Source organism: Grammomys surdaster, unplaced genomic scaffold, assembly GCF_004785775.1.
Source record: "Grammomys surdaster isolate TR1022 unplaced genomic scaffold, NIH_TR_1.0 125612, whole genome shotgun sequence".
In the NCBI taxonomy this organism is placed as follows: domain Eukaryota; kingdom Metazoa; phylum Chordata; class Mammalia; order Rodentia; family Muridae; genus Grammomys; species Grammomys surdaster.
The window spans coordinates 952,930-969,847 of record NW_021620455.1 but is presented as its reverse complement, the minus strand read 5'-3'; the positions used below and the strand labels follow the sequence as shown (position 1 = coordinate 969,847).

The 16,918-nt window shown below is 50.6% G+C and overlaps 1 protein-coding gene across 1 annotated transcript in view; it reads left to right on the top strand.

Moving 5' to 3' along the window:
- Stk32c (serine/threonine kinase 32C) overlaps positions 1-16,918 on the top strand; it is a 79,503-nt gene that overhangs the window by 37,202 nt on the left and 25,383 nt on the right. The window contains exon 2 of the mRNA XM_028787149.1: positions 9,201-9,256. Coding sequence (XP_028642982.1) covers positions 9,201-9,256 — 56 coding nt within the window. The remainder of the gene's footprint in view (positions 1-9,200; positions 9,257-16,918) is intronic.

The window sequence follows — 16,918 nt, the reverse complement described above, 5'->3', positions numbered from 1 at the left end:
GCTCTACTCTAGCTGTGACCTAGCCCTTCCCTAGGAGCTTTCTAAGCCCAAAGGGTGGAGTTGGCTGGCCCCTCTGTGTCATGATAGCATTGTCCAGCTCTAGCATCTCCTGGTTCAGTCCTGAAGGCCAGAGGGAAAGAAATGGCTGTCCTTGAGCCCTGAAGAGCTCTCAGGAAGCGAGTGAGTCCTGCCTTTGGGCCAATGTGGAGGGACTGCTTTTAGCAAGTTGATATTTTCCTACCATTTACTGTTAACATTTTTAGAACAAAACTCTTTCATGATGAAATGCCCTGTTCTCACCCCTAGTCTGTGTGTGAGATGAGATTTTTGTGTATTGAAATAAGTGTTTTCTGTCCTAGTCCTTAGTGCTATGGTATCTGGTGAGCGTGGTTTTGGGGTCCACATGTCCATGTGGTCTAAACTGTGTAGGGAGAGCAGAAGCATTAACATCAGGGGGCAGTGAGCAGCTCCTTCGGAGAATCTGTGGATCACATAAACAGGGGTTAACAACTGGGACTCAGGATACACAGGGGATCATCCCTGAGCACCAACTCTTGTCCCTGCTGGGCATGGAGGAATGAGAGAGAAAGCTTTGAACCTGTATCTCATGGGCCAGGATGTGAGTGTGGGGCAGTGTCATCCTTGCCTTTGGCACGCCAAGGAGAAAGGGCACAGAACATCCCTTGTCCTCAGTGAGCGTCCTTGGCAGGCAGGGTACCAGTTGCTTCCCCTGTGCCCTTCATTCCAGGAAAGAGGAGGCTGTGGGAAAGTGCTGTTGACAGTCGGGGAAGGTGTTTTCGCCTCTGTGGAAGTGCTAATGTGTGTAAGAGTACGAAGTGAGTTCACGCCTGTCTGGTTGTGAAGCCCTGCTGCCTGCGCTAGGCAGATGCTGGTACTGTTCTGGCACTTCTCCCTCCCCCATCTCTGTGCACTGGGTGTCTGCAGGTGATGGCGGAAAGGAGGGGATGGCATAAGACTGCTCAGGACTCGGTGCTGGGCAATGCTTCTTTCAGTAGCCCTGAGGTCTACACAGCTGAGCCTTCATTCCCACCCTGCAGGAGAGACAGGGAAGTGAAAGTGCTGGCAGCAGCCTCCTCTGAAGGAAGCTAGCCAGGCTCTTCTGGCAGCTGCTATCTGAGGTCCTGACCAGTTTCAGAGGGATCATCGCTAAGCACAGGTATGGGGCCTCCCTGGGTTCTGTGGCCCATGCTTGTCTGTCAGCCTGCAGCGTGATCAGCCATAGGCTCTCAGCCTCTTTTGATTGGACAGTAGGTGGGACTCTCCCACATATGATGTGATCTAGAAGTGCAGAGACTCAAGCCTTCACCTGCCACTGAGGTCTAGTACCTCTCGCCTCTGGATGCCAGGCTATTGCCTCTTCCCAGGACATCCTCTGTCTTCCTCCAGGGTTCTGGTGGCCTGCAGCCTGGTGGAGCTACAGCAGAAGCTCGGAGGCTGCAGTGGCCAGTGGAAAGACAGCTTTGGGCAAACTCCTTCAAGTCTGTGGTCCGGCCACATCTCCTCCACTCATCCTTCAACCATGGTTTCAGGCAGAGGACTTGTTTCTCATATAGAAGCCAGTACTTAGCAAGGCCATCCCAGATTCCCTTCAGGATGCCCTGTCTGCTCCATGTATTCATGGTGAGGCTAATACATTCCTGATACCACTCTGGAGAGCCAGATACTGTTCTAGGCCCTTGGCTGGACTCTTGATGTGTGAGGCTCCAGCTGTACTCCAGCACCCATCTGCCCCAGCACTCAGGGGGCACATGTACTCCAAACCTGGAGTTCACATCTGCTGGAGGAGAGGGCTCTTGTGGTACTGGAAGGGGTCAGGATGGCTCATAGCGGAGGAAGCTCCAGAGACCCTGAGCAGAGTAGAGGTATGGATAGCCTCTAGCAGTGAGGTTTGCAGAGAGTATTATGGCTGTGATCAACTTTGGGATGGAGAGGCCTGGGGTAGCAGGGGAGACCACAGGCTTCCTGTCTGTAATTCTGGGGTCCTGTGATGCAGCTAGACCCCAAATTCTTTTGGTCTCTGGGAGGGAGAGCCCGGATAAGTCTAAGTCCAGTGGTGACTGAAGCCAGCTTGGCACTCCAGCAGGGGTATTCCTTGGGTCTCAGTGTTAAGTCATAGCTGGGAAAAGTATAGCCTACACACACACACACACACACACACACACACACACACCCCGATATCTGAATGTGTTCTCCTGTGTCTATTTTGTCTGTGAGCCTAAAAGGGTAGGTCCTTGTCTAATGTGGGGTGCTAATAGACTTGGGTCTCCCAGGTCTGTCCCTGGTGGTCCTAACAGTGTCGAGCACCTGAGGAGTTAGGAGAAGATAGGCTTTGGAAAATAGGATCCCCTAGGCTACTTTGGGGGAAACATTGCTACCAATAACCGTGGGAGAACTCCATGTTCCGACCAGTGTAGGGTAGGCTCTCTGCCCATACCAGGCAGCTTCCCCACAGGCCCCAGGAGCTGAGCTGTGGCTGGCCAGAGCCATTGTATTGATCTGGCTGCTGCCCTAATTATTAATTTATGGAAGTTTCCATTGCAGTCTGAGGATGTCAGAATGGAACACAGGAACAGAATGCCAGATTGGCTCAGGTGGCCAGGCCAGGGTGGGCAGAACAGTCTGGGAAGTCATTACCAGCGGAAGCATTTACTGTAAACAAAAGGTGGGGGAAGGGCCAGGTCACTGCCCCCACAGAGGGTAGTGCTGGGGGAGCACCAGGCACCCTGGCTCTTGGCATGGTCCTGGTTATAAGAAGCCAAGATTGTTCTGTAATCCAGGATTCCTCAGGAACCTCAGCTTTATCTCAGCTACTTCTAAATCCCATGTCTGCTGCAGAGAAACACAGAAAGAGGTCTTTGCTCCAGGCTCAGGGCTAGAGACAAAGACTAGCAGAAGATACAAAGGTGGGACTCTGAGGGGAGCCAGACCTCAGCCAGCTTCTAAGAGAAGGTCTCAAGGTGAGCATCAGGTAGCTAGGCAACGATATGGCAGAGGATGTTCCCAGTCAGGGTCACAGGACCTGGCTGTGTTTTCCTAAGTGGCATGGCTAACTGAGTGATGGCTGAGGACAACATCCCTGCCAGTCTAGAAAGTGACCTAGGCCACAAGTTCATGGTCTGAGAGGCTACACACCTGCTCTGCCTAGGACCAGCGTGGCAGGAGGCAGCTGACGGAGGCTTTTGGGACTCACAGCAGTAAGTACACTTGACTATTGCCTGCATCTTTGATGCTCTGAACTGAGGAGTCCAGCATCAGACCCAGAGCACACATTAACTTCCCTACTCCTTACCTCTGAACTTCTGTCCTTGGGACCAGCAACATCTTCAGGATAAGGAAAGAGGTATCCTGGGGTCCAGCCAGGGCAGAGGATACTCTCCTTCACACCTTAGGACCCTAAATTCTTTTGCCAGCTGCCTGGTCTATCCCACTCAGCTTTCTCGAATAGGAAAGGGCAGCAGTCTAAGTCTCGAGCAGCTCTGAGGGCTGCTCCTGGGTCCTGCCTGTTCTGTGTAGATGGCCTATTGCAGAGCAGAGTTGGGCTTGCTGACTCTTCATTGGTTCCTTCCAAGGCAAGAGCCTGTACCCCAGGTAGCCCATGATCCTGAGCCACACATTTTATAGAAGCCACAGGACTATGGCGAGCCAGGCCTTTAGTCATTTCCGGTGGGAGATTTTCCTCGTGAGACTTTCTGGGTCATTGGCTGTGTGGTGAATTTGACTTGTACTGTGCAAGCTTTGTGATCACTTCAGATGGTTTCTCCCTTCATGTGGAACTGTCCTGTGGGTGAGGGACTGGCACTGTAGGAAGATGCTGAGGTCAGAAGGCTCTCATAGGTTACCAGGAGAGACAGTCTGTACTGGGAAAGGTTCCCAGTCTAGGCTCCATCTGAGGCTGTGAGTAGCACTCCTCATCCCCTGCTTTTCTCTGTCCAGCACGTAAATTCCCGAGTCTCTCCTGGATTTGGACAGAACTCTCTGGAGACATCTTGGGAATGTGGAGAGCACAGCTGCCCCTCCAGGCCTGCGGGGGAGGCCTTCAGGCTGTGCATTGATTGTGTCACCGATAACAATAGAATGACTCACGGTGCAGCCTTGAGTCTATTTTTACTTTCCCGGGGACCATCTTCCTTCTGCCTTCCTCACAGGGGCATGCTTTTGTCTGTTTTAAGAAAGGACCAGCTTTAACTTAGAGCCTAGTGACTTAACACTTTCCCAATGCTTCCTGTTGGGAAACACTGTTTTTATGCCTGCCATAGTCTGCCTGCCGAACCCAGTGTCAGAGCTGAGGTGCCATGTCGGGCAGGGAAGGAAGCCTGGCCTGGTCATTTGCACACAGCTTGTTTGTTTGTTTTTGTTTTTTAAGGAGATGCATGTTCAAATACCTGTTGGTTTTGCTTAGAATTTTGTATGAACTGTATAAGATTTGATGCTTTTGGCTTTCCCTTGACTGTTTTTAGCTGACACATGTCCTTGATATTGTCATCAGAATGATTGCATCATCTGCCCCTTTCTGCTAACCTTAGTTTATTTGCTTGCCATCATAGGACCAGTGGACAATATTCCATGCATGATCTAAACATGTCAAAGACTCTTGTGTGAAAAATACCTGCTCAGGCCGCACCCTCAGAGCAGCTGGCAGTCACAGGGAAACCAGAGAGGAAGGAGGCAGTGCTGGCCATCTTCAGCAAGAGAACCCCTTGTCTTTCCTTTGGTGTGCGTTTCCCACCCTCCCTTCTTTCTCAGGATTGAATGAAGCTCTCAGGATCGTAGTCAGATGTCACATTGAGGGAACGTGTGCCTAGAAGTTTTCTGAGTTGTCAGGCTGGGACACTGAGCTACCCTATTTTTCCTGTGAGGTTTAGTTCTGTGGATGTGAACCCAACTGTTGACTTAAACAGCACTCTGTGTGGCTCTCTGGTACCTCACATCCTTGAGGAAAATGGTTTCAGGGCTATGGGTACAAGAGAGATGGCCTGCCCCATATAGCAATGACTGCTTGCAGCCACACTCAGCAAAATAAAAGCTTCCCTTGAAGAATAAATATTTTAAAAACCCTTGATTCTAAAATATTTATTTGCCCCGGGAAGAGTCTGTGCCCACGCTCTTCAGTTGTACGATGGAAGAGCATCTGGAGGCCTGGAGCTCTGAGCTGGGCCTGGGCCACTTCCTTGCATGCAAGACAGACTCCCTCCTCTTCATACACCAGTTTTGATTCGAGCAGGAGATGTGTACACATAAGATGAACCTGCTGGGAATTGAACTAGTGTTTTCTTCTTCTTACTTGATAATTTATGAGGTGTTGAACACTGAGGGGGAGATTTCACCTCACAATTACACAGCAAATAGCGCTGGAGTTGTATAGTCTGTCTTGTTCAGCCCTCATCTGGGCTTTTCTTCTGCCGAAGGTCAGCTTCAAAAGTGCCCCTGTGGTAATCTCGTAAAGTCTGCACCCCCTTTCCCTCCATGCCTCCACTTACTTGCTAGTGTGTTTTCTTCTGCACCAGAGTTTTCGTGCCTCCCAAATGAGGAAAAAAAAGACTGATTCTCTTCTGGTTACTGGGGGTTGGGGCTATCTGGACCCCTGGCTGCTATGGGAGCCTAAAGAGAGGGAGAGAAATCTGCATCTGAGGATGGGCAGCAAAGCTGGGTTCTAAGCATCTTAGGAGCTGAGCCCAGACAAGTTTGCTCGTAAATTGATGGCAGTAGAGCTGGCGTGGTCACTTAGAAGAGACAAACCTGGTGTTGATGAGACAGGTTTGGGGAAAGTCAGGAATCTATGTTTTGATTTTTTTTTCACACCAAAAGGCATCCTCACATGGCCATTGTTACCATGAGGGTGGGTTGTCTCAATGAGGAACCCAGTACCCTTGTCTTGGCAGTGTCTTCCCTGTACAGGCCATGTTCACTTCCAACCCTGGGGAACTCCCATGGCAGCCACATCTCCATGGTTTTATGAATTGGTTATGAAATGAATGTGCCTAAGAGGCTTGCGTATTGAAACTTGAAGCCACCTAGCACCTGCTTCTTTTCAAGGCCACAGCCAGCCTAGTGTCATGCCTGCCTGGCTCCCTCATGTACTGCAGGAGCTGACCGGGAGAGCCTCATGTGCCCCAGGCAGAGGAGGAAACCAGAGATCCAAGAAGGTGGGCGCACCATGGGCAGCAGCTATAGAGCTACTCCGGCCCACCACAGGAAACTCAGGGTTGGTGGGAGGCCACAGACAGGCCAGTGTCCAAACCACAGGTCTCACTGAGCACACTGGATCTGCACCCTAGCAGAAGCTGTCAGAAGGAGCCTGGAGTCTTTTTGTTGTTTGTTTGTTTGTTTGTTTTAAGACAAGGTCTTACTATATATCCTTGGCTGGCCTGAACTCGATATTTAAACCAGGATGGCTTTGAACTCATAGAGGTCTACTTGCTTCTGCCTCCCAAGTGCTGGGATTAAAAGCATGGCCAAGACACTCAGCCTTCCTAGGAGGCTTCATCCCCACACACCTAGTTGGTGACATCGGCTGTGCAGGTGTCTGAGCATGGTGTAGGACAGCTGCTGGGAGATTCCCACATGCCTCTGACCTGTTATTTAATGTATTTTATTCCCTGTCTTTTCCTTCTAGGAAAGACTAAACTCAGAAAATCATGGATGTGCTCTGCAGAGGCTAGTTGTCTTGGCTGAGTTCCTGTGTGAACTCACAGCTGTTGGGGAGACACTTGACGCTCTGCTGGCTGCTGAGGGGCTGCCAGGGACATCACAGTGAGCTGCCCCCAAGCAGGGGGATGCCTAGCCTGTTTCTCAAGTGCTTTTGGACTGGACTGTAGGCACTGGGGCTGAGGGTAGGGCCCAACAGACAATGCTGTTATTCTGGAAGTGGGCATGGAGCCTCACACTTCTCTCCAACTGTTGGGAATGGATGAGGTTGCCTGACTGTGGGTGTTTGAGTGGGTTAGGGTCTCATGTGCAGCTGTAGGAGGCCAAAGCCCTCTAGAGTTCATATTGGTCAGGCACAGGGACCCTGAGTCCAAGCTTGCTGGCAGAGCCCAGTCTCCAAAAGCTACACTGTGGCTGGCTCAGGCTTGTTCCCCTTCACTAAGATGCAGGCCTTATTTTACACCCTAAGGTTAGTGCCTAGCCTCTGCTCCCAGCCTGTGTTTTGGCTCCTGATGCCAGACCCCTTCTCCAATCCCTGATCATGACATTTAGAGCCTTGTGTAACACCTCATCATATCTCTACCTTCACCTTGCTTCATGGCTTTGTGCAGAGCCGCTGCTATGGGAGCCTCTGCTGGATGGTGTCTACACATTCTCACTGTACCCACTGTCTTAGTTAGGGTTTTACTGCTGTGAACAGACACCGTGACCAAGGCAACCCTTATACAGACAACATGTACTTGGGGCTGGCTTACAGGATCAGAGGTTCAGTCCATTATCAAGGTGGGAGCATGGCAGCATCCAGGCAGGCATGGTGCAGGAGGATCTGAGAATTCTACATCTTCATCTGAAGGCTGCTAGCAGAATACTGGCTTTCAGGCAGCTAGGATGAGGGTCTTAAATCCCACACTCACAGTGACACACCTACTCCAAAAGGCCACACCTACTCTAACAAGGCCACACCTTCTAATAATGTCACTCCCTGGGCTGAGCATGTACAAACCATCAAACCCACCATTCTACCTCTCTCTCACCATACTTTTTAAGTTTTGTCCCCACCGCACAAAAGGGCTTAGACAACCAACCTTCCTGTCCTAGCTGGTAGATGCAATGACTTATCCCAAACAGCAACTGTGCTTTCCTGCTCAGAGGAGGGGCAGTGGGGATGGCTGCCACCCACCCTGCTGTGAGTGCTTCCTCATTGCAGTATGCCATTTTCTCAAACAGCCAACACCAACACCACCACAACAACGAAGCTGTAAAGTGCCAGATGGCTGAGGAATGAGGTTCGGATGAGTCTAGGTATGGAGGGCGACATGTGGGTGGAGGCTGAGGTCTCCAGCAGGTGGGTGCCCTGGGGTCAGTAGATCCCAGCCTGGAAGATGCTTTCTGGTGTTGTGCAGGTCTGGTAAGATGGATGTGTGTTCTTGTCCGTGAAACCTGCCCCCATTCCCTACAGGCCTCCCCAACATGCTTGCCTGCCCTGACACTTGGCATCCTGTCTGCTTCACTTAACCTCCACAGCCAACCTGGTTTCCACTCATCAGAACCCCACTCTGGGGCAGCAGCAGGGCACCTGCCTTCTACCCATAAGCTAGGAAGAAATGGGAGTCCTACCCCTCCCAAAGTCTCTAGAGAGAAAGTGGTTATGGAGTGAACGTGTAAGGTTCCATGAACCACAGGCAGTCTGGGTCTTCTCTGGGTAAGTGTCCATACAACAAGACCCAAAACCCTGGGTAGACCCTCCAAGTGGTGTGGTATAGAGTTGTACACTTGAGGACCTAGGCTCTAGCCTGGGTCAGTTGGAGGGACCTGTCTAAGTGGTGCTGGGCAGAAATCCAGGCTGCCTGAGCCTGCCCCTCAGGGCCTATAGGAGACAAAGACATTAGAAAAGACTGACTCATCTTGACTCCAGGGGATCAGGGCACAGCAAGAGGTCTGGGAATCAGAGTTCTCCTCTGACAAAGATTTGGTGCCCAGGAGAGTGGTGCTCAGCTCACCAGGGCTGTGGCAGCAGAGACTGTATCAGTCGGCACTGGAAAGACAACCAGGCTGTGTTGAATGTTGTCTTGTGCTGTTCCCCATTGTTAATCAAGAGACCGTCATAATCCCAGGCATGTCCAATGAGCTCCATCCAGCAGGGCAGGTGCTCCATCCTGTTGTTGGAGAATCCCAGAGCAGGGGCTGGTGTTCCACGGGCTGAGATGCCTGGGTTTCCTCTTGCACATTTTCCATGGAATGCGATGTCAGTGGAGTTGCTGGGTTGCAGATTTGCAGCTGAGGAAGTCTGGGAGCCTGACTGTGGTCATATATGTGTCCTCATCCCATAGTAATCCTGCAAGAAGGGTCTGAGCCATCCTTTGCACAGCTGGATTTTGTCCAGACATGATCACCCCTCCTAAGGGGTTAAATGGATGGAACTTTGATGGACTGCAGGATTGTTAAGCAGGTGCAAGCATCTTAAGGGTGGGGGTTGTGCCTGGTACAGAGCCTTTCCACTGCTTTACTTGGTGTCTCTTTGCTTCATCCCACAGTGAACTTCGACCACTTCCAGATTCTGAGAGCAATCGGGAAAGGCAGCTTTGGCAAGGTAAGGTAGAGTCTCTGGGTGGGCCAGTGGAGGGTGGGAACATACAGGACCATGGAGCCACATCTGGATTTATTCCATTCCTCAGAGAAGTTACACCCACCACTAGGGCAAAAGGCTCAGTACTATCAGGGAGGAAGTGGGGGCTCTAGGTCTTCAGCAGTTTGCCCTCAACCTAGCCCTCCACCACCTTCCAGGCAGGGTCTCTGGGATCTCAGCTCAACTGACAACAGAGTGTGGCCTGGTTTAGTTCTGTAGAACCTTGATCACCCTGTAAGGGGTTCTGTGTTCCAACACACACCCACTCACAATACTGTTGCCATCTTTCAGTCTGAGTGATTTCCTCAGTAAGGGGTGTACTCTGGGCTGGAAGTTAGGCATTTTGGAAGGCCGCATTGTGTGGCAAGCTCCCCAAGATTCAGGAGCTACTCTGCCATCCCATGGACTTGCTAACTGAACCATCAGTTCAGGCTGCACACTGTAGTTCAGAGGCCAGGTTGTATCTATTGTCAGTTCCTTAGGTGCAAGGTGACAAGACTCAGTGTGTCCGCCAGAGATGAACCCCAAGGCTCTTGTCTCTCAAGCAGGCGCCCTGTGGAGCCTGTTTCCACTTGTCTTTTCTCTCTTGGCCAGATCTAACTTCCTGATTGCTGCCTTGTGGTAGCTACAGATTGGGGGTAATTATAACTCAAAGAGATTTAACAAGCGCTCTGAAAGGGCTGGAATTAGCCCTCGGCTTCTGCAGTGTGACGTGCTGTGGATGGTCCCCTCCTGAACAGGCGGTTGAGTTCAGCTGTCCAGCACTTCCCGCCCCTCTAGCCTCACAGCTGTCTGCTCACCGCACTGTGTCTATTTAGGCTCCGAAAGCCTTCTCTAAAGAGATTGTGCCGCCACCAGAGTACAAAGAACAGGGTGATTGAGGGCGATTAATTGCCTCTACTTCATTGTATCACAAAGGATGGCTGTTCTGGTTGCTGAAGCCTGGGGTGAATTAAGTCAAAGCAGATGAGTGCTTAGCACAGTGTTGAAAACAAACCACAGGGAGGCATCTCTAACATCCCTTGGGCCCCAGGCTCCTACCGGCCAACTGTTTTGAGTCTGTGAGGATGGTTAGTCTGAGTCCAGTTGAAACTCCTCTGTGTGGATGTTGCCAGGGCTGTGGAGGGTGCAGGTGAGAGGAACTGGCAGGTGAGGTTTGTAGGGTAGTAAAGAACAGCTGGAGCTGGGTTTAGGAAAGTAGCTGATACTGGGAGGTACCCTCATCAGGAGGCATTCAGAACCTAGGTCTGAAGAGGGCTGGGCTGTAACATCCTAGACTGAAGACCACCATTAGCAGGCTAGGCTGGGGTCAGGGGGCGGAAAGGGTAGGTGCTGTTTTGGGAAATATTTCCATTTCCTTCCCCTGGAGGCTTTCAGGGCACCCCTTACCCAACCCTTCCTGTATCTACTCTCCCCCTCCACTCTTTCAAGGAGTATCCCTGATTCTCGAGGGCATCTGGCATGTCCTATCTTATGTCAAGTTTGCAGAAACCCAGGACTATGGCTCTTCTGACCAAGTCTTGTCTTCGAGAGCTGTTGAGCTGAAGCAGGCTGCTGTGGGATTGCAGAGACAGACTCATTGTCTAAGATGGTGGGGGTTACAGTTGGGACACTCTTTCCGGGTCCCAATTAGCTGCCTAGTTAGGTCACCAAGAGTCGTAGGCTGTGGCTGCCTGGTGGGTATTTAAGAGAGTCAACACCTCACAGGTTGGGTTCTGTTCTTGCTACTCTCAGTGGTTACAATACTGGACCCAGGCAGGGAGGAGTGGGGGCCTGGAAAGGAAGCTGGGCTGTCTAGTAGGCCTGAGAATATATCCACCTGTATACTGTGCCTCAGAGGCTATGTTCTCTGCAGACAACTCTTCCTAAAGATGAGACGGACAAAGCTCACTGAAGCCCTGCCATGTGCAAGGCTGTGGCAAAATATGTGCATCTGAGACCAGTGTTTGCAGTTAATGTTCCTTTAACCAATGACTACTTCCCCTGTTGGGGGCTGTGACTCTTGGAGATGGGCTATACAAATTTGTTATAACTAGTCTTTGACTGTTTTCCCAATTTCTTAAAAAAACAAAAAAACAAAAACCTGGTAAACTTCATGTAATGTTGGTCATGATGTACACTGTTTTAGATGCACAGTTCCATGTCATCATGGTCAGTCCCACGTCACCATGGTCATATTGTTATGTGACAGATTTCAGTTACTTTCATCTCGAAAAAACTAAACCCATCGCTGTTAAGTGACAGCTCTCTCTTGCCTCCTTTTCAGGCCCTAGCAGCAGGATTCTGCTTTCTGTCCCAATGATTTTGAATACTCAGGACACCTTGCCTTAGTTATTTCTAGCTGCTATGACGGAAGCACCACATACTGGATGCTGGAGGAATAAATATCTCGAGTAGTTACTGATGCTGGAAGTTCAAAATGGAGACAGATATGGTGCTGGGTGGGGGCTGACTTCCTGGCTGTGCCCCTCAGGTTGTGGAAAGAGCAGAGTTCCCTGGGGTTCCTCATCAGACAGGCCCTATTCATGAGTCCTCCCCACCCTCAGGATTTGCTACTAACACCTAGTTGCTTAAGATTTTAATGCAAGAATCTGGGAGGGAGCACAAGCATTAAATATGCTGTAGTAAGTGCAATGTGAAAATTCTGGTTGGGTCCATGTAGCAAAATGTCCTCAAAGTTTGTCTGTGTTGTAATGTGTGTCAGAATCCCTTCCCTCTGAAGTTGGAGCAATCCTACTGACCTGTGTACAGTGTTTTCCCATTGGTGGACTCTTGACTTGCTTCCACAGATCAGCCATTGTGGATACTGCTGTTGCTATGAACATGAGTGTACAATGGTCTCTTGCTTTTCCTGCTTTAAATTCTGTTGCTCAGTGGTGAAATTGCCATATCACAAGATGATCTTAAGACTTTAGAGGAACTGCCATGCTGTTTTAAAGCATGTTAAACCATATTACTGCTCCACCATAGGGCATACCATTTCACATTCCCACCCATGCTTGTCAGGGTATGAGTTTCTGGTCATAGCCTTCCCAGTGAAGCAAGAGACTGTCTCCTTGTGTTTTCTTGATGACAGACAGATCTGCTGATGAAGTTTCTTATGTCTCGGAGGAACCTAGGAAGGCAATGTCTAGGTGTCTGGGACTCAAGGCTCTGCTGTGGAGCCCCAGGCTTCCCTAGCCTCCAGCTGGGGTGTTGAGGGCTGATTTTGTTGCCATAAATTTGTTGAGCAGGAAGCCCCTTAAAGTTGTTCCTGGGAACAGAATCTGCTTGGGTTGTTTCCATAAGGTGGAGTGAACTAGGACACACAGGCAAGATGCTTGGGAATATAGCTCAAGTCAGAAATACAGAAATAGAAAGGCAAACATTGAATGGCTGGCAGAGAGATCAAGATGAAAACTAGAGGGACCCACTGGTTGAAATTCATCAGTTTGAGACAGAATGATGTTGGCTCTGACCACCTCTTGGGGCTATCTTTTTGAGTATTGGCTTTCCTAGGTCCTCCTTCATCAGGCATGAACTGGGTACCCAGGGCCACCTGCATTCAGCAGCAGACTCTAGTGGCCTCCTGACTCAGGTGTCAGAACCTCACCCCCAGCTTTTTCATTTAACTGGCGTCCTGAGAAACATCCTATTGGAATCCCGGACATCTCTGGGAAGGATGCTGTTGCTAGGTAGATTTGCTCTCTTCTTTCTAGGCTTCCATCCATTTGGGGAATAACAAGCAGAAGCCCCAGCTGCTTAGGAGTGAGACCTCAGCCGGGCAGTGGTGGCACACACCTTTAATCCCAGCACTTGGGAGGCAGAGGCAGGTGGATTTCTGAGTTCAAGGCCAGCCTGGTCTACAGAGTGAGTTCCAGGACAGCCAGGGCTACACAGAGAAACCCTGTCTCAGAAAAAAAAAAAAAAGAAAAAAGAAAAAATAGGAGTGAGACCTCAGGCCCAGACTGGAGTAGAGGAGGAAGAAGCTAGGTTTTCCTCCCCAGAAGTCATTGTGTCCAGACACCCTGAAGCCTCTGTGTGTGTGAGGTATGGCTGGCCTTGGCCTGGGGATAGAGCGAAGGAGGAAGAGGGGTCTAAAATATGTCAGGGGAAGACTAACAGTGAGAGAGGACGTGGTAAGGGCCTTCCTTACAGGGTGAATCTTTTGTAGATCTGGTGCATTCTTAGGAAACTTTTTTCTGCATTTGTTGCTCTTCTGTGCCTTTACCACACAATGTTCAGGATCACAAAGTGGCAGGCCTGGGATGTCAACTGAACCCTTTATTCATGTGGTCCATATTTTGCTTCTCACGTGTTCTTAGAGTTGTGTAGTGTGCTGTTCTGTGTGATGTTTGGTTGCTGTAGTAAGGAATTCATTTTTCTAGTTGGAGATTTGGTTGGTCTGTGTATCTCAATGTTGGCCCTGCCTATCAGCTCTCCCACCCATAACCCCTCCCCAGGAGTGATGGGAAGGACTGCTTCCTAGAGCTTCATTATGGCTGAGCAGAGGCTGGACAGACTTGAACATAGGACTTGTACCCAATCTGGGGTCCAGGCAGTGAAGATAGTGATCTTGCAGCCTGTGGGCATTTCTTGCTGGGAAGATAGGACCTGCTTCTGGCTTCCAGGGGGTACAAGGAGTTTTAGAGGCAGGTTCCCTATGATGTGCTAAACAGACTCAAGGCTGAACATTAATGTTTGCCAGTGCTATCTGTAGGCAAGGTGTCAGTCCTAAAGATACTCTGAGACACGTCACCAGCAAGTAGAAAATCAAGGGAACACCAGAAAGATCCCAAGGAGATGCCTGACTCCTGGGTCTGGATGTCCTTTAGGGAGTGCAAGAGGTTCGGGTGGGGATTTTAGTACCTTGGTTCGCTTTGGGACAGCAGGCATAGTTTGCTATTTTGGTAGGAATGTTCCTCCTTCCTAGGGCCTTATGGGCCCAGTTTCGATTTGGATAAATCTCTCCATCCATCTTTATCTCTAACCTCCCTACTGCCCAGGTCACTCTCTGTTCCTTAGATGTCCCCTTCCTCCTTCTGTCCATCCCCAGGCCAATGTCAGCCATAACTCACATACACAGAGGCTTCAGGGTGCCTGGACATAGTGGTTTCTTGGGAGGGAAACCTAGCCTCTTTCTCCTCCAGTCTGGACCTGAGGTTTCCTAAGCAGCTGGGCCTCGAATTTTGGCTGCAGAGCTCTCACAGAAGGACTGATGGAGCTGTTGTGTGGGAAAGAAAGGACTGCACACCAATAGAAAGGCTCAGACCCAAGTACACAGTCACCTTCTTTTTAGCTTATAGAAAAACAACTTAGAGAACTGGGTGTGAAATGCCTTTGACAGAGGCCCTAACCACTCTGGGAGTTCTGCCCCTGCTGAGTCCCCAAATTCTTAGATAAACCCAGGGAAGACTTGGAGAAGATCATCTTTAGATGTAGATGTGAAATTTGGTGTGCAGCTGGGCCAGGTCCTCTTGTCCCTCCCTGACAGATCTGTTAACATGGCCCCCAATGATGACACCTTGCCTCTGCCCAGCGCTTCAGAGACAAGGCAGCACTGTGGTTGCCATGGCAACCTCTCAGTGGCTGCATCCTGCCAGGAGTATTGTGGGACATCACTGGGCCTATGGTTCACTAGCTCTGTCTGTGGAGAATCTAGTTCTCAGATGCTTCACACAGCAGCAGGAGACCAGTCACAGCTACAGACAGCTCAGAGATGCCTAACTTCTGGGATGTTATTGCTGGAATGATTAATGCTGAATCATGGGGTCCAGGGTCACCCCTGGGGCTGCTGGAGCCAGTTCTGCCTGCAGCTAATGTGGATCACCCAAGATACACACCAGGATGAAAACGTCATTGGGAGGCAGCCTATGTCAGCTCAGTTGGGCAGGTGGTACCTTCTGTGCTCCTTGTTCTTAGCCAGTGGACTCTGATACCAGCTGGATAGAGGGCAGTGTTCTGACCTTTGATCCTTATACCAGTGTCAAGTGACTTTCTTACCTTTAACATCTCCACTATTTTCTTCCCAGACATCCAGGCCCTGGACCCTGAACTCTGGGGTTTTGCACCTCAAATATTTATACTATAGCTGTCAAGGTCATTGCTCTATGGCCCCATTATGGGATTAGCTGTCACAGTGTGGATAGCATCTATGGAAAGGGTCAGTAGAGTAAGCTCAAGGTGGCCAACAGAGTTGTCAATGGCAGTGACAAGTCTCCAGATACTGCCTGGTGCTGCTGACCCTGATCACAGCTGCTGTACTCTCTACAGGTGCCCGGGCTTCATTTTCACCAGGTTGTGACCCTCCCGTCCTGCAGCACACAGGCTCTGGCTAAGGCATCTGCCTCTTCCCTTCTTACAGACACCCTGCTGAGTCTATCCCACTAGCAGAGGTTGATGAAAACTTATTAGGGTCAAGCAGATTTGGTAGAGCCATCTCATTTGTCAGGGAATGTGGCATCTGTTAGCTGTGTTGGTTGTGACCTAAGGTGATTTGAAACTGCCCTTGTTTGCACCTTTGCTGATTGTGGAGAAGGGATCAGGAAACGTACATGCTAGTCGAGAAGGAAAGAGATGAGGGAGCTCCTTTTAGGAGAACCTTATGTCCCCTTGTGGGACCACAACAGCAGATGGGGCCCAGGGAAGGACTGCAGAGACACTCAGAGTGGACAGTCGTCAGGTCCAAGTCCTGTACAGGGTGGCCCAGCTACAGGGTGCTTGCCCTCACCTGTCCACTGAAGAACTCTGTCGCTCAGGCCCAGGCTGACTCTGGGATGTAAATTTTGAGTGAACTGTGAACTTTTCTGCCTGAGAAGTGGCTTTGGGGCACTCAGTCTAGCTGATGTCTTTTGAACTTCCCTTCTGTGGGCCTCCAAGCACAGACCTCTGCAGAAGCCATCTGGACCCTGTCCTCATCCTAGGAGGCTCCCTGTGCCCGCCCACACCAACTGAGTCTCCATCAGTAGCCTTTCTCCATGAAAGCCAGGGCTGCAGCCGAGGGTGGCTTGAAGAAGTGCTGAGGATCAAACGGGAATTCACCCCTTCCAGGATTGGAGGTGAAAGAACCCCCACAGGAGTCCTGAGCATAGCTACAGGGGGTTCCTCAAAAGTTCTAAAGGTCAGGAGGTGAGGCAGCATCAGCTGCAGGAGGCTGATCAAGGGGAGGGTCTTAGTTCTCCCAAGAGCAACTACATTCTGAGTGTTGGCTGGGGGGCACCACCAGAGCTGTGGGGGCCCAGGAGTGTCACATGAACTGCAGGTACTGTGGGCACCAAGGGTGCCGTGGGAGCTAGGGATACTGTGGTCTGGGGCATCAGGAGCCTGTTGCAAGTCTCTCGTCTAACAGTTTGTTCTGGGCTTGCCTCTGCTGCTACCACAGGACAAAGGTGGCCTCCTGGCCCCCACAGTGCAGAGCCAGCATGCAGCAGAGCATTTATCATATGTTCCTAAGTGGGCCAAAACACGATGTGAGTGTGCCAGGCTTGCCTCTCAGGGTCACCCAGGCAGTATTGGTGCCTTAAAAATAGCTGTTTCCCTTGCGACAGGCTTAGGCAGCGAGCTCTTGCTTTCTTCCCTGCATAGGCATATGAAGGCCACCTGTCATCCCCTGGCATACCTGGGTGGCTTGACTTGGGAGGACCAAGC